This window comes from Pipra filicauda, unplaced genomic scaffold (assembly GCF_003945595.2).
Source record: "Pipra filicauda isolate LSUMZ 115617 unplaced genomic scaffold, ASM394559v2 scaffold40_size4127951_pilon, whole genome shotgun sequence".
In the NCBI taxonomy this organism is placed as follows: domain Eukaryota; kingdom Metazoa; phylum Chordata; class Aves; order Passeriformes; family Pipridae; genus Pipra; species Pipra filicauda.
In genome coordinates, this window is record NW_024104543.1 from 2,000,769 (window position 1) to 2,021,668 (window position 20,900).

Consider the following 20,900-nt stretch of genomic DNA (forward strand, 5'->3'; position numbering starts at 1 on the left):
GAACTGTGCCATTAGAGCCCAGCAGCACTGCAGTCCCAGGGGGTCCCTTCACTGGAGGCACAGCAGGTGACTGCCCTGTGGTCGACATGGGCACAGCTGGACCCCACGGCACCCATCCAGAGCACCCATCATGGACTAGCTTGGGCAAAACAGAAAAGAGATAACAATTACCAACCAATAGGGCATTTTGAGTGAGCCCAGGTCTGCTGCTAGCTTTTCTAATGCAGGAGCCAAGACTCAAGAGTAGGAGAGGGTTTAAGTGGAATAATTACAACTTCACTGTGGTAAAAAGACTGAAAAAGGATCAAAGACATCTAATGAGAGATCTAGACAGACTTGTAATGAATGCTTGTGATGCATGCAAGAGTGCAGTCAATATTTGCACCACTGATGAAAGAAAGCACAGAAGTCCTGGATACTTATCAGTCTGACAGAAAAAAAAAATCCCCTGTACCTGTCCCTGCATTCAGAATGAAAGAAATAAAACTTCACACTCCACCTCGTAAAGAAGATGGAAAATCAGGGGAAATGGGTACCAATTTATTCCAGATGGAACCACACTGCTTCTAGGTAAGTTTAATAAAACTGGTGGAATTGAAATGAAGGTATAAGAGAAAGCAAATGCCAAATTCCTACAGTAGCCAGTGGACAGTGGTAAAGAAATACAACTGAACAGTTAAAGGGGTGAATTAATAAAATAGATGCCATCTGTTAAATCTATAAAGTGTTAGAATAGTTAATTACATTAGTGGAAATTGAAAGTCAAAAGTTTAAAAAAAGGTGATGCAAATGCAAAATTATTGAAAACGTGAGGACATTTGACTTGGATCAAGATAAGTCCAATACATTACAGAAGGAATGATGATTCAGTGCACTGCTTTGATGCTGGGTTGTGACTGTACAAAAGGAGTTTCCACTGGATCTTAAGGAGTAATACAGCACCTTCAAGTGCCCATCAGGTTTGGTGAAATAAAATTGTGCGCAAAGGCTGTACAGTTTATGATTAGGAAACACTGAAAACAAAATGTACAACATGTAGCATCTAATTCAGTGGGGTGTGGCCATTTCCAACATGCTACTTTTCCTTCTGTGTAATAATTAGCCTGAGTAATTCAGTGTCAGCTTATTACTGAGGCAAATGAACCAGCTGTATCTTCCTGTAAGCAACAATAGCCACCTATAATGTAAATATTTTTAAAGTAATACATCTACCTTGGGCCCATTGGCCCAAAACACACTATAGAAGGGACATTTGTAGACTTGGTGACAGACTATTGTAGAGTTACTGAGTTGTTCTAATATAGTCCCAAGAAACTCTGTGAAAAAAAAAAAAGGAAAATTGAACATTTGTGGGTTTTTTTCCCCAGGTTTAAAGAAATCTATGTGAAAAATAATGTTCTCAATTTTAATACCAGAAGCTAAAAAGAGAAGATGCAAAAAACGAGCTCGAGAGTCAGAGACACATCCTCATAGAGGTACAGGCAATGCTCTGACTTTATTCCAAAAATACACACATTATCAAGGGTCCTACAGGGTTCACACGCTCTATTCTAACTCTCTATTGGTTACATTTACCTTCACACACTATATCTATAACTTCATTGGCTCTACTAGCCAAGGCACATTTCCAGGTCCCCCCATCTTCTGGTTTCTCACACCCTGGATAACAACATCCTTCCTTGTTTTCCTCTATGCAGCTTTCTGATATCTGCTGCTCAAGGACACACATCTGCTGCTGGAGAACACAGGTCCCTGCCATCCAGCACGCAGGCCGGATTGTGCAAGCAGGCCTGATGCAGTATATGTCCTGCATCATCTAAGATTTTCTCAACAAGAAGCTATTACTAAAAGCAAAATATATCAGCAATGCGAATACCGTGTTAAAACTCCCACATTTTCTTTGGGAATAGAGCTTTGCTGAGATAATAGCTTGAAATATAGCAACTCTTTTGCCATGTCCAAGCTCTCATTGCAATCCAAAACCTACAGTGTACTTCTGAAGTGCATGATCAGCCTTCAAATATACAGGGTTAGCAGAGGATTTGTAGTGACATTAATGAAACCTCTAAAACTGCCAAATCATTTAGCAATTTCATACAGCATTTTGTAAATCACTTTGAAAGATCTCTTACTTCGCAAAAATTACAAAATGTGCAGTTCAGAGAAGCCACCTGAAAAATGTTCACAAGATTGGATTCTATATAACAGCAATGTTTCTAGAGGATACAGGACATCCCTTGCGATTTCAGAGCACACAAGGCAGAACAGGAGTGTTCTCTTGTTATAGGGACTAATAAGACGGAATAAAATGAGATAATAAGAGGGAATAAAATCAGTGGGTCACAGACTCCCAGTAAATAATTCATCATATTATAAGTGACCATTATGTCCTTTAGCAATATTACCAAGCATATCCTGTGCATAAAGCCTACAAGAAGATAACTAGTTGAAGAACAAAACAAGCCTAACTGGTTACTTAGCTTAACTGGTTACTGATACAGACTAACTTCCTACAGCTCTGTGCTTTAGCAGCCCAACTTCTGCACAGATACTCTAAGTCTCAAAAATTCTCTGAAATGTGACTAGTTTGCAACCTATCTAGTTGGAGGCCACCTTTGTTTAGTGTTGCTTGATCCTCAATTCCATATGAAAAAATTACCAGGACAGTTTAGAATGTGTCTGAAGGAGAATAACAGACTGCAAAGGAACCCATTTGCTCCAGTCCTGGACTGAACTTGTAGTGGTGGGGATGACACAATTCTGGAATAAAGGAAATCACAACCGAGTTCCTCAAGTAGTCTAATCACTGTAGAATAGAATATCCCAGAATAGTTCAGCTAGAAGGGACCTACAATGATCATCCAGTCCAGCCACAATGTACAGTTGGAATGGATGATCTAGTGCTGGTTCTGTGTACAGTAAACTCTAGATCCAAGGGGCGGCAAACAGACAGAGTAAGCAGCAAGTATTTAAGCAAATTAATTTCCCTCAAAATGAACTGTAGTATCTGTCTACTGTAGTGGTACCCCATAACTCGAAATAGTTAATAAAATCAATAAAGGGGAGTGAACAATATTCTTAAAGAATTTTTATTTCGAGAACCAAATGAAAGGCAACACCTTTTATTGCAGAAACAATTTTAGTAAGATCCAAGTGTACAAAAAACTACCAGAACAAATGTTAGATGAACAGAAGACTAAAGAGCAATTTTGGCCTCACTGAAAAATGCATATTACATATCTCTTTACTCATTTGAAAGAGAATTGGGACGCTTTTTTTTTTTTTTTAAACAACGATTTTATAATTGTCCATCCCATATGCTTATTCTGTCTGTTCTACTGCTGCCTCAAAGGCAGCAGCGGCATGTTTTGGCGGAGGCTGCAGCTAGAAAGGGTTAACTTGACTTTACTGATTCAATTCACTCACTTTTTTAGAAGAATTCACCCAATTGAGAGGGTTTTTTTAAGCTTACTTGCAAGTCATGTTTTACAGGTAATAGTCTACCACCTAGCTTTGGCTGATGTAACATTTTAAAGAATATTTGCTCATCACATAATTTGCATTAGATGTTTAAAACACTATGACGGAAACAAAAGTTGATTTGTCCAAAAGGACTGTCAAAGAGACTAAAAAGATATTTTAGAACCATCAGTTAAAGCCTTTACTGTATTATAGTTACTTCAAGGGTTGTAAAGCAGTTTTCTACTGTCTTCAGTTTCTCTTCAGAAAGCTGGTTTTCTTGCTTCAATTGTCCAATAAGAGTTTCCAAGGACCTGAGTCTCCCCAAAGTTTTTACCTCCTGCATTTCAAGTAAAGTTATCTTAGAGTGGAGTTTTGAAATTTTTTGCCAAAGGTGATCTCTGTCTACATCTTGTTTGCAGTATGAATGCTCAGTTTGTAACATTTCACTTCCACCATATTCAATCATATCTGTCTCCTCAGTGTCAAGAAACTCTTCCTTAACAGCCAGGAAAGAACTATTTACTATTTCAGGCTGTTCTGGACTCTCAGATGGCACAATAATAGCAATGACAGATTCTTCACTTCCACTGAACTGTTCAATATTTTGTGTGACTGTACTCAGTAAAACTGCATCTTCACTTGTTGGCTGTACTTCACCAGAGCAGACAACGTGAGGGACAGGATTTTCAATTGCATAATCAGGAATTGGCCCCACAGCACTGTTCAGTTTCAGAGATGAATTCATGTAGTCAGGATCTGTAAATTGCAAGACTGTAGCTGCACAGCCTCCTGGGTCCTCCACAGAAGTATGAACACTGGTAGCTTCCATGCTGTGGACTGCTGCTGCCATTAAAACAGGATTAGGTTGATGTATATGCTGTGTAGATGAACTATCAAGAACGACACTCTCTGCCTGAAAGTCGTCTTCATTTTGAAGTTGCAGGTTTTGAATATGTAAAGGTTTACTGAATGCAGCTGAGCAAACTACTTCTGCTTCTTCCTCTACGTTTTCTGCAATTACAGGATTTTCCTTTGGTGCACAAGGTTCAAGTGGTACAGATGCTTTCTCTGACACTACATTTGTTTCTTCCAGGTCTTGTCTCTGTATTTCTCGTGGACTCTTCTGAGAACAATGTTCTTCCTGATGGAGAAAAAAAAAATTAAAAAATTAGGCAAATCTCATTCTATAGCATGGTATGGCATAAGGAGTAATACAGACAAGCACTGTTTAAAAATTATACCAGAGGTCCAAAAATTCATGTAAGCATCTTCTGTAACTTTACTTCAGGTCCTAAATGTTAAAATACTATTTTAAAGCTCTAACGGCAATAACAGTTTTTGGTTTTGTTTTGTTTTTTGGTTGTGGGTTTTTTTTGTTTTGTTGTTTGGGTTTTTTTGAACTCTAAGGAATGTGGACTGTTTTACATAGGACGGTAATTTTAAAAGCACTTGAAGAGAAGCAACTACACAAAGACTGGGTAGCATCTCCTGTTACCACCTAAAATATTGTATTAAATATATTAATATATTGAATGTACACAGTACAAGATTCTTGCATTAAAGATGCATCAAAGTTGTTTTAGAAAGATGTAGCAAACTTTTACTCATGCAGGATATGCCAAACAGAATTTAACAACAAAAAAAAAGATCATGAACACAAGCTTGCTGAATAATGAAACATATTCATGCACAATCACATAGGCTGATTTTTAAACCAGCAATTCAATTCTGACAATTAAACTTTACAATTCTTAAATTACTTCTTTGATAGATACAAATCTTAGCAGAACAATGCAATGTTAACAGGACTTTAAACAGAAGTTGATACTGAAAGAGAGACAATTTGAAGCTTATCCTTTTTTATGATTACATTTAAGATCATTACGCAAATGAGCTCTTTTGTATGTCAGTGAAAAAAAATAGTGGCTGTCATTTAGCATTTCTGGGAAGATATCCTTCACTTCTTGGTAACACATAAAGCAAGTTGGTGGTGAACAGTATGCAAATATACAATTCTTCACTCTCAGCTTTCCAAATGCAGCTTGGGGCCTTAGCTTCTTGTTCCTCTACATTAAGTCAGGAACACACTAACAAAGGATTCTTCCCCAAAGTAAGGAGAACTCTTTCCCATATCTTTGTGAATATTCAGTCTATGTAGAAAATTAAGGTTTGGGCAAGTACAGAACCAGAGGTCAAGTCAACAGATACTGCTGATTTGCTGAGGTGGTCATCAACAGGATATGACTTGATGTTTAGAAAAGTGCAGTGAGAAAAAAGTGACGCCAGAGAGAGAAGTGAGATCCCAGCAAAACAAGGTCACAGCATCACAGGTATGAAGAACTGGCATCTCTCTTTTTTTTATAGTGGGGAAGTGATTGGATTTATTGAAAGGAAGCATAGGATATTACTTTTCCAAACTTGATAAATCTACCCGGGCTTTCTCAGATATATATTGCTAATGCAAAAATAATTTAGAGAAGCCATTGGTATGTTCTTGGCAACGGCATTATATAAAAAGTTTGTTACCTTCGTAACTCCACTGTCCATCTTTGTAGGTGTACTATGACTGGTCTATGGTCACATGCAAATCAAGAAAGAATGAAGACATGGGGAAAACAATGTTTCTTTGGAGTGAAAACACACAGCTTATCTGTAATAGCACAGAAGCATGGGGCAGCAAAGTTCAGTTCCAAAGCTCCCTGTTCCAACAGTAGCACAGGGAAGTGAGGGATATATTGAAGCAGGTGGGGGGGGTAATGGAAAGATATTTCCTGCTAAGGTTACTACTGCCATAAATTGAAAGATTTTCTATTTTTCTATTTGAGAGATTTATCAAGATTGCTTTTCATTCTAGAGAGTCAAAAGCAGCCTAGACAACAGTTGCAGCTGTCCAAGAAGATAAAGTACTTCTTGATTAAATATTATTTTTTTGTAAAATTAATTAGCCACATATTTCAGATTCATCAATTTAACTTTAATTCCAGTCCCCCCATTTCTCCCATCTCCAACGTGATGATATAGAGGAAGACAGTAACACATCAGAAGAGAATTAGTATAGCTTTCACCAAGATCAGGTGCCTGTGTAGTACAGTACTTTTATGTAACCAATATTACAATCCTGTGAAAGACAAGATGGAATAGTCTTTGTAGGATATCTTTGGCAGCCTACAGTCCTGAGCTCTTAGGTGTTAGAGAAGTTAGGAACAGGAAAGAGAAAATAATACAATCCAAAACCGGTATTTCTGTACAGTTAATAAAAGGTCTAAAAAGAACATTAAAATATTAAGATTAATTGCACTGGAAAAAAATTTAGAATCATTCTCATGAAGAATTTAAATTTTTCTATAGTAAATGCTTCTGTAATTTCCAGTTTAAAAAGATATTGAGGCTCCAGTCAGAGTATGGTCAGTCATTCTTCCTTTATGCTATAGAATCTCACACATATGTTTTGTGTCAGTCCTGTTGACCAACTATTTTAACGGACAGGAATTCTATTTTTTAAATAATTTATGATTATATTATGATTATATTACAGATAATTAGGTAATTAGAACATCTATATTATAGTTGGTTATCTTTGTACTACAATAAAAAAAAGATAAAATTAGGTTACCTCATCATCTGGGGAAGAGAAGATTGTTGGCACAGCAGTGTGTTTCAAGTATCGTATACCCCATCGCACATCAAGGGAGTCAGGGGTGAAATGGTCACTGCACAGAAGCTGGTGCTTACTTGGAGTCCATGAATCTCGTTTCATATTCCGCAACCATTTCTCAAGTCGCTCTTTATCATGAAGTGGAAATCTTTTTAAAGCAGTTGAAAAGACAAACAAAAACACGTTAAAAAGAAAAAAAATCAAGAAAACCTGTTATTTTTTTCTTTCTTTCTTCTAAAAAAAAGAATATCTCATCGTCCCTTACAAGGTATTAAAATAATTTTTTTTCAAAAATTTTAAATATTAAATGCTAATCAGGATGTCATATACATGTTAATCCAATAATTATCCAAATTATTTGTAGTTGGGTATTTGCTCTGGAGTTCAGCAGCAGAATTTCTGCTGATTTATACTAGCCAAGGTAGTATCTCCTCTGTCCTCTCTGCTGTGCCTGCCTGTAACATCTGTTTTACCTCTCCACATTCCAAGGAACTGCCCACAGAGGCAGCTTTTCTCTGGAATGCAAGAGGGAAAGAAACATCCCCTATCTTTGAAAAAGGGGTTTCTTCTTAGGCAGAAAGTCTCCTCAAGCAAATATTTAATTAAGCTCTAATCTCAAAATGAAATCTTCTGAAAAAAGAACACCTATCCCTACACTCTGGTAACACACCACTCCCTGCTTTCCCCAGACTCAGCCAGCTTCAGATAGAAAACAAAATAATCTGTAGCAAGAGACAGGTCTGATAGTTAAAGTTATTATTTTAGCTTAAGGGCACCTTTGCCAAAACGTGCTCATGCTTCAATACCACTTACTCATCAACAGAATCTGTTCTCTGGTGTAAACAAGACAAAAAAAAAAAAGGAAAATGGAAAGAGGAAGTGGACAGTATTTATTTAGCAGCTGCCATCACTGCACAAGTCAGAGAGGTGAGGAAATGAAACAAAGAAGAGCCAAGTTAGGAGTTAGGCCAGCTGAGATTAGGTTACAGTTAAAAACATTTGGAAGGGGCTCAGACCCCAAACCACAGAGCAGTAGAGGACTCCTTTGGGGGTGGTAAGGAGCAAGGGAGTAGAACACCATAAATCAAGTCTCAGCATGCCTTCTACGGGAGCATTATACTTGGAAGGCAGCACAACTCAATGGCTAGATAAAACATCTGTGTTCTTGTAATCATCTCCACAACATTTGAATATGAACATGACTCAGTGTTCAAACTTGTTTTGTTTATCCATGTGGCTCTCACATTCTCTAAAGCATAAGGAAAATTAAATTATTTTCATGATTGTTTTATGATGCATTCTACATTAGAGATGCGCCAGGGCTTTCCTTCAATCTAAACTAAAATTTCTTTGAAGTCGTCTTCCTACACAGCCTTCCTTATCTTGAAATAACTATGACTACTCAGAAACTGAAGCCAAACTTAGTTTGAGATATAAATTTTACCATAACAGATTTTGAGGCTAGCTGTGAAATTTATTTTTCAAATTTTTCTTAAATTCCTTTTGTTGTCAAATGGTTCCACACTACTATTTAACACAAATACATTAATACTTAGTTACCTGCACTGTGCTTCTCTCAGGATTGTGAAATGCTGTTTATAACTCACCATTCTGTGAATCGACAGCCACGTAACCACAACAGTCCAGAGGTTACTGCGGGCTGGATGGCAACTGATCCATTCAGTGGCTGGAGAGTACAACGCAGCCTTCATAAACTGGTTTTTGGCAACAGAGCTAGTTAGCTTCCAGCCAACTCGGCTGCTTCCAAACAAACCACCAACGCCTCTGTTCACAGTGCAGGCAAGCCAATAATTCTAGTGGGAGTATTTAATTTTAAGGAATCAATATAGGTTTACTTTCCTACTCTGCCAGGTTTTTTCCTTGGACTGCAATGCCATACACAGGACACACAGGCGAAGGCACTTCCAGCGCCTCCAGTACTGCCTGCCCCGCTAGAACAACCCTTCCACACAGGTAGCAGCGAAGCAGGCTAAAAAGCGCAGATTTTATTTTTTATCTGAATCTCCTGGTCTTAATGGATCCTCTGCACCTATTCCAGCGCCCTTGGAGGCTGGCGTACCATCCATTCCTCGTCCAAGTTCCGTCCCCCTTACGGGGGGCGCGGTGTGCGTGATTACATCCCAGCCTGTCCACTCTTTATTCCCTACACCTTTCCCTTCCGGCAGAAAGTTATTTCCCTCCAGCCTCCCGGGATCAGGAGGGATTCCAAGACGACCACCAGCCTCCAGAGTTCCGCCTCTCGGCCATTTATATATTTCTTCGGTTATCGGTCACTATCAGCCCCACGGCCAGCCCTTACCCAGACCCCACCCCGCTCCGCGGCCACTCACGGGTAGAAGCTGAGCTTGCGCTGGTCCCTGGCGCTCTGCCCGCCGCGGTTCTTGCAGCGGGTGGCGGCGCAGTACCGGGGCATGGCGGGCACGGCGGGGCGGCTGCACCGGCACCGGGCGGGGCGGGGCGGGGGGGCAGCACCGCCTCCTCACAGCGCCCCCAGCGGCCGGGGGGGCGCGCGGCCGCCCGCCTGCGCCGGGTCACGCGGGCCCGGGCAGCCAATGGCGCAACGCTTCGTGTAGGAACTGCGGGGGGCGGGACTGCGCGAGCGCCGGCAGCGGGCGGGAACGGCGGCGGGGAAGGGCCGGGCTGAGGTGAGCGAGGGGCGGCGGGGAAGGGCCGGGCTGAGGTGAGCGAGGGGCGGCGGGGAAGGGCCGGGCTGAGGTGAGCGAGGGGCGGCGGGGAAGGGCCGGGCTGAGGTGAGCGAGGGGCGGCGGGGAAGGGCCGGGCTGAGGTGAGCGAGGGGCGGCGGGGAAGGGCCGGGCTGAGGTGAGCGAGGGGCGGCGGGGAAGGGCCGGGCTGAGGTGAGCGAGGGGCGGCGGGGAAGGGCCGGGCTCAGGTGAACGAGGAGCGGCGGGGAAGGGCCGTGGCCGCTGAGTGAGGGCTCGGGGGAAGCGGAGGGTGGCTGAGGGGGCTGGAGCGAAGACGGGCGCGGAGGGGCCAGGGACGGCTGGAGGTGGGCTCGGGGGCGGTGAGAGAAAGGGGAGGTGACTCTGGGGCTCGGTGCGGGGCGTTTATTGCCCTTCGGGCCCCTCTGGGCCCGCCTGCGGGGGTCTTTCCCGAGCCTGGCCGACGTGGAGGTGGGACAGGGTCGCTCGGGAGGCTGTAACCGCCTGCCCGGCCCCGGCCCCGGCCCGGCGCTGTGCCGCTGCACTGGCTGTGCCGGCTCCTGCGAGGTCGTCAGAGGTCTGGATAGGCAGGATGATGCCAGCGGCACTCCTGTTTCCCTGTGTTCCAGAGCGAAATTCAGGAACCTTCTCCCAGATCTGTTTTCGGGTCAGTATAGGAGAGGCCAAGACAAGTACAAGGCCCTGAGTTTGACAGCTTGCCTGTAGCTGACTGAGGACTTGGAGACTTGCTTACTCATCGGGTTAGTCGTGATAGGAGAACCAGTGGGAGACTTTGGTAACTTTATTACTGTAAATAAATTGTTTGCAAAAATAGTTACAGGACATGAACATTCCACAGGATAGTGCATGGCAATTCCTGTAAGCAGAGCAGTGGCAGAGCACTAATGATGCTGTGGGTTCTCTGAGTGTGTGAGACTTTGAATATAAGCATTTATGCAAGATCTTTGTTAATTACTTTCGAAGGTGCAAGTAGCTTCTTATTTTCTGTGTGTGACAGACTTTATTCAAGGTACATCATCCTCAAACATCACCTCATCCCACAAGTATTGATAGATGTTGATAAACTAATAATGAACTGATAGAATGTTATCACCCCTGCAATACTCTGGATAAATATTAGACAATGCACTTCTTATACTGAGGTGAATAGTAGTTGAGATCTGTAACTACTTACCCAGCAGAGTTAAGTAGGTAATCTGTGGAATAAAATCTTTAGCTTCATTGGAAGATGTACCTAAATAAAGTGTAGTTCTTCATAATTGTTAGAAGAGACTGTTCTGTGGCATGAGCTTAATTTGTAGAGAGCATAACAAATTCTGGAATGTTCAAAATGCTGCCTATATTGGAGGCATATTTCATTTGCATTTGATTTTCATTTGAATCTTATTTTATTCTCGAGTCTCACTGATTTGTTCAAAGGCAGTGTTAAATCTGTGTACGTTATTTTAAAAAACAGTGAAATTTAAGTACTGGTTTTTAATACAGTTTAGAAATCTAATACAGAAAAGAACTGCATTACAGAAATCCTAATGTAAAACTGTAGAAAAAGACACACTTAGATGTGTTTCGTTATCAAGAATAATAGAAGTTGAGATGGTTAACCAGAGCAGAATATGTGAAAGGAGTGACTTCATGATCTCAGGCTCTCATGAGTTATAAAAGAGAATTTCACTTTTGAAGAAGAACATGAACTGCCCCTTTTAGCTCTTTTCAGTGTTCAGTAGTAGCAGCAGGATGGTTGGCCTTAAAAGAATGCAGCACGTGATGATGCAAGCTTGTTGCAGGTGTGGGGAAATGAAATAAAATAAAAACAATCTCAGGTATGAGATGAACATGTAATTCTGCATCTATAAAGCACAAAAGGAGGAAAGTCCAAAAAGTGTGGAAGGATGTAATGTGTGTAGTTCTTAGTGCCCAAGGGGTAAAGTTTCAGGTTAGTGAAGTGGTGAGAGATAATACGTGGGAAAGGCTTGTACTAAAAATATGTTTGGTATCGTGCACAAAGAATACTGAAAAGAACTGTCTGTTTGGTATCTAAGTACACTGATCAAAATACAATTTGTTTCAACTGCTGCCCCTTAACACTTGATATCATGCAGGCTGCTGGCCAAATAAATGCTTTAGAGGGCATGGGTACATTAATCTTGCAAGCCTTTTGCTCTCACCTCACAGCATTCATTTTAACCCCCTGACTTGTCTGTTAGAAACAGTATACTTTTTCCATATTTGATGTTTTGGTGTTTATTTTTTTTAGAGAGCATGGATTTTCAGGTAAAGGCTTAATTTGCTTATGTACTCAAAGGTTTTGAACTCTTCATGACAAATATTTGAGTCTTACACTATGTAATAGAAGTATTCTAACTTTAATGGTACTCAGACTGTAATTTGTTTATTCAGCTTACAGGAAAGTACCATTTGTCTCCAAGTTGTTCTTATATTACACTCAAATCAGCGTAAACTGGTGAAGGGGATATGTTATGTCTGGTATGTTCAGGGCTTGGTTGTACATCATGCTGGTTTGACAAACAGCATTCTGTCTTTGAACATTTGCATATCTGCACTCTGTTTTAAATATAATATGCACAGACCCTGGAAAATTATCTGGTCTCTCCTTCTGGTATGAAGAGCTCACCCTCTCCTTCATAAATATCATGAAAGATTGTGTGGCTATGGAGAACTAATTTTTTTTTTTAATGACTTATTTATGTGACAGCATTTCCCCGAAGTTCTTGGATGTTTGTTTCAAACTGTAACTTTTGGACAGATACGTTGCTGAAAAAAAATTACAATTTCTAATTATTGTTGAAAGTGCTTGTCTTGTATGGAAGACTTCTTTTTTGTATTTGGTTCCAACACTGAGTGTTGCATATGTAAACCTTTCTTTGCAGTGGTATTTATTAGATGAACTCTTTGATATTGAAGATATAGTAGGTGTTTATACTACAATCTAGTATGAAAATAAGCTTAGTCCAGCCCATTGTAAAGTAAAGGAAAATGAGCACTACTTGGCTGAACTCTGTACTTTAAATGAGTGATTTACTCTTTATAGTGTTCACTTTAGGTTAGTTAAATGACTTTCTGAAGCTTAGCACGAATGTCTAATAGTCTTATCTTCCTGCACCTTACAGTTGATCTCAGGCTCCTATTGTTGCACCACCTAATCAGTCTCCAGTATTGAGTGAGTTTTTGCAGCTTGGTCTTAATTTAGAGCTGCTGTGTTTAGAAGTCCTAGAACTCAAGGATTAGTATGAAGCTACTTCAGGTATGCCAGCTTAAAATGTTTGATGCAATGCATAATATTGTGTATTTACTTTGGTAACTTTGTGGGAGAATGTTCAGTTAAGGATAAGAGTAAAACAAAGATGAGCACTAAAATGTGCTTGAGATGCATGTGAAATGTGAATTGCAGTGTTTTCACTTACATATTCTGTGAATATGAAAACAGCGAAATAGAGTTCGACAGGTGAAGCAAGTCTGTCATTGACTTCTGAAACATACAGGTCCTCCTTTTCCAGCTTGGAGTTGTAACTTTAAATTGTTGTGGAATGTGAAATAACTTGTCCTTCAAGTATATTTCTTTTTCTTTCTAGGAACCGGAGAAATGGCCACTACACAATCTGTCTTCACATTTGCTCTCTGCATTTTAATGATAACTGAATTAATACTGGCTACAGAGAGCTATTATGATATCTTAGGAGTTCCAAAAAATGCATCTGACCGCCAGATCAAGAAGGCATTTCACAAGCTGGCTATGAAATACCACCCAGACAAAAACAAGAGTCCTGGTGCAGAAGCGAAATTTAGAGAAATTGCCGAAGGTAATATACACTAACTTTTTGTCTTATATCTGGAATTTAAGTGTACCCTGGTTTTACTGAATAAGAGGAAAAAAGATATTTTTTTTTCTTAATTCTGCTTCTGTGCTGTCAAATGTTCAACATCAATTTCTGACTTGTTTCTATGTCTTTATGCATAGGAAGGCCTTTAATACAGTTTTATGCATTTCTGCTAAGCTTTTTGGCTTATACCTCTTCTCAGAAAAAAATACTTGGTAGTAGGACAGCTTTAGCCCTAGGAGGTTAATTCTTATCTTTTGATCTGTTTTGTAAGATCCAGCTCAGGATCACTACTAGGCTTCAGGGGTACCTAACAGCAACCTTGCAGTAACTATAGGGAGATTAGAAAAATGCGGCAGGGTTCTTCAGTGGTTCATGGTGGCAGCACAAGAGTTTCAGAGTGGTTATAAGGAAAAATTTTCTCACCTTGAGGATCGTGATTGGAATTCATGATCTTAGAGAACTTTTCCAGTCTTAGCAATTCTGTGATTCTGTTCTACAGGCCAGTGTTGGAACAGGTAGCTTAGATAGGTTGTGCAGTCTCCAACCTTGGAGACTTTCCATGGATGACTGGGTAAAGCTCTAACTAACCTAGTCAGACCCTACTTTGAGCAGGAGGTTGGAGTAGTGACCTTCTGAGGTCACTTCTACCCTGAACTATTCTGTGATCCTAGGAATACACCATTCATAAGTATTTTGTGGTAAAACATAATGGTGGAAGTGAATAATCAAGAATAGAAAAAGACTTGCTAAAGAATAAGGTTTACCCACTTCTGTTCCACATGGACTCTTATAACATCCATCTTCTTGTGTAGTTCTCCTAACTAAGCTAATAAGAGATTTCTGCATTTTACCTTCTTGTCTGCAGAAATTTATTTTGAAAGACAGGCAGTTAGTAATATAATGAGAGGGAGGGACAGTCCTGTTAGATACTTACTGCAGTTGTTAGCACCTACTAAAGGAGGAATTAGGGACTCTTTTAAGTGTTGAATTGTATGTAATAGTTGAAAGCCTTTGACAGATAAGAAAATGGAAGTGTTTAAAATACTTAGTTATCAGAATAGGTATATTTGTCAGAGTTTCTACCCTAGAACACCAGTAACTGTAGTTGTGGACCAAAGATTGGAGGGAAGCCTAGTTCCATTTTGGTTATATCCAGTTTAGTAACCACGGCGGTAGTGGATCAAGGGTTGGACTTGATGATCTTGGAAGTCCCTTCCAACCCAACTGATTCTATTCTATGATTCTAATCACAAAATCCAGATTTATGGTTGAACTTTTAAAAAATTGAGAATTGGAATGTAGGGGAAATTCATTGTCTTTATTTTTATCTACTTAATGTTCATCTTGTAGCTTAGTTGTAACTGTGGTGTAGCTAGAATGTGCTGGCTGGCTGGCAGGTAGTTTTGCAGACATTGCACTGTGTTTCTGTGATAGGAATGCAGCAGACAGTTTGTTTTGTTAGGTAGAGCTCCTAACTCATCCTCCTTGCTTCAGTCTTTCTGATCCCCGCATCTCATTGTTTCTTTCAAACATAAACACTAATATTTATTGTAGCTAAACTATGTTATATTATGTGAATTTAAAATTTTGAGGTTATGATCTGTCCTCATAGTATAACTGTGTTTATTATTATAAATAACTAGTTTGAGACAACTTATTTTGGTTTGGAGAAAGGTAAACAAATGTTAAGCTTGATTGGGCTTCAATGTTGAATGAAAGTCTTGCTTGAAATTTGTCCTTTTGAGGGAATGGGAGGAAGCTGCTGTGCTTTGTATTTGTGTGTCATTTTCTTTTTTTTCCTCTTCTTTAAAATGGAAATGAAAATTAACTTTTTTTTTTTTAATGGTCATAGCATATGAAACATTATCAGATGAGAATAAACGAAGAGAATATGATCAGTTCGGCCGTCACGAAGGACGAGGAAATAAGGGAAGCCCATTCCATCAGTCATTTAATTTCAACTTTGATGATCTGTTCAAAGACTTTGACCTATTTAGTCAAAACTCACGATCAAAAAAGCACTTTGAAAATCACTTCCGAAGTCATCGGGAAGCTCACAATCGGCAAAGACGTTCTTTCCAAGAGTTCTCCTTTGGAGGTGGACTGTTTGATGATGTGTTTGAAAATATGGAAAAAATGTTTTCGTTTAGTGACTTTGAAAATGCTCACCGACACGCCGTGAGAACTGATGCCAGGTTTCATGGATCCAGCAAGCACTGCAGGACTGTCACTCAGAGACGAGGAAACATGGTTACTACTTACACTGACTGTTCTGGACAATAATGTTTCCTTTCCTTTAAACTTTTCTTTTTTTCTCAAGATCTTCATAATCTTTCTTGGTTTTGTGCTAACATGGAAAAAAGTCTTTGAACTGTTTGTTCTAAAGAACATTTAACTACAATTTCTTTACAGTAGTTTGAAACTAATCTTCGGAATAGAAACAACGTGCAGTTGGGAAGTAATGTGTCAGTAACTACTTAGAATGGGAGATAAATATTCTCATGTGAAAGAAAAAAATTATACGTATTTCCGTTTAGTAAACACTTTCCCTAAATTCGAACTCAAGATATATATATTTTTCATTTCAGAAATGTAATATAATTTTTTCATATATGCCAATTCAGGACTGTTTGTGTTATTGGTGCATGGATTGCAGCAGAGGAGATACTTTAATTTTTAAGTGCTGCTTTTTTGTTCAGTTGTGTCTTTCCAAGTTTGCACTTGCAGTTTTTACCTGATACGGACTCACTGTGCAAATTCGATAATTTACACAAAATAGCAGCAGAAATATGACTTGCCTGGGTCTTTGCTACTCTCTCCAGCATTGCAAAAGTATTAATAAAACACCTTCTTTTTGAAGTTGGAAAATAACAAGAGGGAATAAGATTGTGAGTGATGTAGGAATTAGTTTTATTTCTTAATAGCCTTTCATTGGCCTGAAAAGATCATAGTGTTTGAATGATCCTTGACTTGCTTAATGATATTAATGTATGTAAGTTTGTGTGCATACAAGGTCATTTTTTTTTCCCCTTCCAAATTACAAATATCTCTCTAACAAGGTTTGGAAGAGCACACCCAAAACACTCTTGTTTTATGCTTATTATTATTATACCACGTGTGCAATGCAGTTTCCATAATTCAGTTTATTGAACTTAAATACTCCTCAGTGCTCTAGTGAAATTAAATAAGTTAAGCTTGCCTACAGTTTCCTGGTGTTCCTGAAAGGGTCTAAGTAATGTAGGTATTGTTTAGATTGACAGATTTATTACCTGTTTTTCAGCATTGTGATTTGAAAGGTAAATTCTTAACTTAACCACAGAGAAAAACTGAAACTTCCAATCCTTGTATTCCTTGTGGAGCTGGAAAATGCTAATAAGGACAGTACTAATGGGTATTGATTTCAGCACCGTGGAAACCCACAACCAGTGAAAACTACTTAAAATTAAAAAAAAAACCAAAACCAAAACAACCTCAAAGCCCCCAAACAAAAAAAAAAACCACAAAAACCCCCCCAAATACTTTAGCTGATGTCAACCCAAAAGTTCTACTTTAATTCTTAACTGGTAATACAGGTCTAGTATGTGAAATTGGTTCCCCTTCGTAAGATTACTGTCACCCACATGTTGCTGTCCCTTTAGAACTGTGAGATAAGAATTTACCTTTCAGGTTGATTGCATGAGCAAAATAAGCATTTGAAACAGCAGTGTTCTCAATAGTCTTTGAGTTCTTAAAATCTTTTTTAAAAGAGATTTAACCCTTTGCTTCTTGGATGGGTATTGAAAGCTGCCTATTTGCTAAGTAACCTTCCCCTCAAGTATTATTGCTTGTTCAGTTTTCATTCACTAAGTACTTGGAATGGATTCTTGTGTTATATTAAGTGCTTTTCCTTTTCCATGCTCTTCTTTATTTATTAATAGACTAATACCTCATATATGGTCTTTATAAAAAGCCAGTAATTTGTGCAACATTATCGGAATATGCAATATTCTTATAGAAGGAAAAGTGCTGAAGTGAGTGTTATTTTCACCCTTTTTCTGTGTAAGTAGAGATTTTTGTTTCTTCTGTATAATTAATATATAATTGAACTGAAAGTTGTTTCTTGTAGATTTCTGCATTTATTTTCTTTAACATACTCCTGTCAGTCCTGTGCATGAATCAAACTGTCTGCTTGACTCATATCACATGGGCATCCAAGTGAACAAATTACTAACTTAGAGTTCTGAGTTACTTTCTCTCACAAATATTAAGTATTAAATGTAAGAGAGTATTAGCGAATGTCCTTTGGGGATGATGACTGCTGAAACTTAAGAGGTGAGAGGCAACTCCAAAAGCGGGATGCAAAGGTAAAATGTTAATGCCTTTCTTAGTCTAATAAATATTTTTCTTAATTAAAAAAAATAAATTGGAAACAGCAGAATGAGCAGTTCACTTGGGTCCCTTCCCTAATCCTGCATTAGAGGAATGAAAGCTAAAATGAGCACTGTAAATTGTAGGAAACACAGCCACCCCCAAAATTCAAGTCTTTTAAGTGACTGTATTAGTTCACCGTCTTTCAGGCTGAGCTTTTAGGTGAAAATAAGGGTCGTTGGCTGATACTAGGCTAGTTTCCCCTCTTTAAGAATCTTCCAAACTTCCTACAAAGTGTACTTGTTTTTCTTTAAAGTCAAAGTATGAAACTGATAAAACCGATAGGGTTGCTAGTTTTCTAGCTGATACACCTTAAAAAGACTTCTGCCTAGTCTTATTTTAACCTGCTTCTGTATTATTTCTCTTAATTACTTGTCATGGCATAACTAACAAATACTTCCTATTAGTCCTGTAGCTTTTCCAAATCACCTTCCTACTTGTTTTGGTGTTGATTCAAGGTAAAATCCAAAGGAAAACTTGTCAGGAGTATTGCAGAAACCAGTGTATGGCTGTCCCTGTGGTTTGCTATGATGGGTGTGCTTTGAACAGACCTTAGCTGGGGAAATTTGGGCAGGCTTTCCTCAGCCAAGAGTCTTCAGTTCCATGGCTCTCAGAACACAAGCTTGCAAAACATGTTGTGCTTCTCACTTATTCGGAGCTCTTGCACATTCTCTTCCTATTTATAGCGTTTGCTTCATGGCAGGCTCTCCAGCGGAAGTCCTGGTATAACCTTATGACACCCCTGACTTCAGAGTTTATTAAGTGCCATCTTTGAGCTCTCTTCGAGCTCTTGTCAAAAGACCCAGCAAAACTAGTTTTTGTTATGTAAGGGTGAAAAATAAAATTAGGAACAATTTTTTTAAAGGCATTTATGCATATGTAACTCCAAATGATTTAGTTTTTAAAACTTTATTTAAAAAGTGGTTTTTTTTCATGTTTGGTTTTTTTCCCCATTATACTTTAGAAACACAGTATCTAATGGAGATGAAAGTACTGTAAAGTTAATTAGAGTGCCATTACATTAAACGTGAAAATTAATGGTGTGACTTGTCTTTTTGTCTTTTTCCTTTTTTTTTTTCTTTCAGGATGTAGAGGGAAACCTAAATCAAGTGGTTTGTGTGGTGCTGGCATTTTATGGAAGGTTTTGGCCACAGCATTTTCCTTGAATGAGATGGTGGGGTTGGCAGGCAGAAGGGGTGGAAAGAAATTGAGTCAATTTGACCTGTTTTATATTTTCTTGGAGATGTTGGGACTGGGTTGGAGTTTAGGCATTATGCCTGTAAATGATGCAGACAAAAAAGCCTGTGCAAAAGGCCTTTTCTGAGAGGCCGTGGGTGTAAGAGCTGAAAGCCTCTGCCTTGAGCATGTGCTTTGACTGCCCCGCTGAGGTGTGAGAGGGCAGTCCAGTGCTTACTGGCCTGGAATGCCACAGGGAAGTGCAGAATCTGAAGCAGAGGTCAGCGTGCTGTTGTTCTAATTCAATAGTTGACTCTGCTTGAAAGTTCCTGTTTTCTGGGTCTGATCTTTAGAAGGTGGAGTATATGAAAGTTTTGGGATTTGGTAGGGCTCATCTGACCACTTCTTGTTAGAACCATCTTTCCTGGAACCTAAGCAAATCTGTCATCATAATAATGCAAATGTAGGTTTTGAGAATTAAATGTGTTGGAAACAATATAAGATCTACATTATATTTTTATGGTGAGCAGTGTGGTTTTTTTTTTTTAATTATTTGTAAATTGAAAAAACATCAGAAACGTCTGTTGGACTTCCAACAAAAGCCTCATGTAGAGTACCTTCGCTGTGCCACATATGGGGCTCCTTTCAGAATAAAATGCTGTTTGGAGGATTGTTTGGCTCTGGCAGCTGTTGTGGTTGAGCCTGACTGGTCTGCCCTGTGGTAGTGAGTGATTCACACAGCCGTGCTGCTGGCTCCTGTCATGTGGGCACCTGTTTTTTAGAGACAGGGCAGAGACCAGCTTTGTAGCGGCCACTTAGCAGTTGTGATATCCATTGACTGTCAGTCTCTTGGCGTAAGTCTGAATCAATTCTAGGTTAAGTCTGTACTTCATGCTTGATTCCTGTTTGGTTTTAAAAAAAAAACCCAAAAACAAAAAACCCACAAAAAAAAAAAAATAAAAAAACAATAGCAAACCCCAACAAAACTGCTTTGAAGTGATGTGCTGCAAAACTTAGGCACAGTGGAAAATGACGTTTTATTTGGGTGTGTTACCTATTAAGCAGTGAGGTGTGATTCAACAGCGCTTAGATTTCAAGAAATACAATAACACTGAAATGAACATTACTGCTTGTGTCATTCCTGCTGCGGTTGCAGTCACACCAAAAGGTGCTGTGGAAGAGCTCTGTCCTTAAGGGTTGCTGAAGGATTCTCTCAAGGCTCTGAGACAGTAAGTGTGGATGGTGGACCATCTCGTCCAAGCAGTTGTTCTGGGTCAGACCACCATGAAATGAATGTGCACTTAGTACTAGCATATATATATTCATTTTTTTTGTGTATGTGCATGGAGGGTTGTGTTGACTTGTGTTGCTGGCCTTTTCAGAGTCTAAGCTGTGTGTTTCTCTGGGCTGGAAAAAACTGGTGCACTTCTCAAAGGTATCCATGATGAGAGAGGTGCCCGACTCATCTTTGCTCACCTGACACCTGCTCTCCAGCCATAGGGAGCTAGGAAGGGGTGCTGGCCTGTTGATCAGCAGCGCTGGTACAGTGGACCTACTGATTGCTGTTGATCAGTAGTGCCTGTGTCTGGCTCCTTCAATAGCTCAATTCATGAACCCGTTGTTTGCGGGGCTGTAATGTCTCAAGTGTTAAGCTGAGGA

General features: G+C 39.6%; 2 protein-coding genes across 6 annotated transcripts; one reads left to right on the forward strand and one right to left on the reverse strand.

Moving 5' to 3' along the window:
* Window positions 1-3,073: 3,073 nt before the first annotated feature.
* On the reverse strand, window positions 3,074-9,628 carry THAP5 (THAP domain containing 5). Its single transcript, XM_027719686.2, has 3 exons — window positions 9,469-9,628; window positions 7,076-7,265; window positions 3,074-4,603 (listed from the first exon to the last, which is right to left on the reverse strand). Exons 1-3 carry the CDS (start codon window positions 9,549-9,551, stop codon window positions 3,662-3,664), a joined length of 1,215 nt encoding a protein of 404 aa, XP_027575487.1. The 5' UTR covers window positions 9,552-9,628; the 3' UTR covers window positions 3,074-3,661.
* Window positions 9,629-9,968: 340 nt separating this feature from the next.
* Window positions 9,969-19,108, forward strand: DNAJB9 (DnaJ heat shock protein family (Hsp40) member B9). 5 transcript variants are annotated; one of them, XM_027719691.2, is made up of 4 exons: window positions 10,475-10,559; window positions 12,948-13,081; window positions 13,410-13,637; window positions 15,511-19,108. In XM_027719691.2, the coding sequence occupies exons 3-4, from the start codon at window positions 13,421-13,423 to the stop codon at window positions 15,939-15,941; spliced, it is 648 nt and encodes a 215-aa protein (XP_027575492.1). In that variant the 5' UTR covers window positions 10,475-10,559; window positions 12,948-13,081; window positions 13,410-13,420; the 3' UTR covers window positions 15,942-19,108. The 5 variants fall into 5 exon arrangements, with proteins under 5 accessions (XP_027575493.1, XP_039241319.1, XP_027575492.1 ...); XM_027719692.2 differs by lacking the exons at window positions 10,475-10,559; window positions 12,948-13,081 and adding an exon at window positions 9,969-9,993; XM_039385385.1 differs by lacking the exons at window positions 10,475-10,559; window positions 12,948-13,081 and adding an exon at window positions 10,345-10,465.
* The last annotated feature ends 1,792 nt before the right edge of the window (window positions 19,109-20,900 follow it).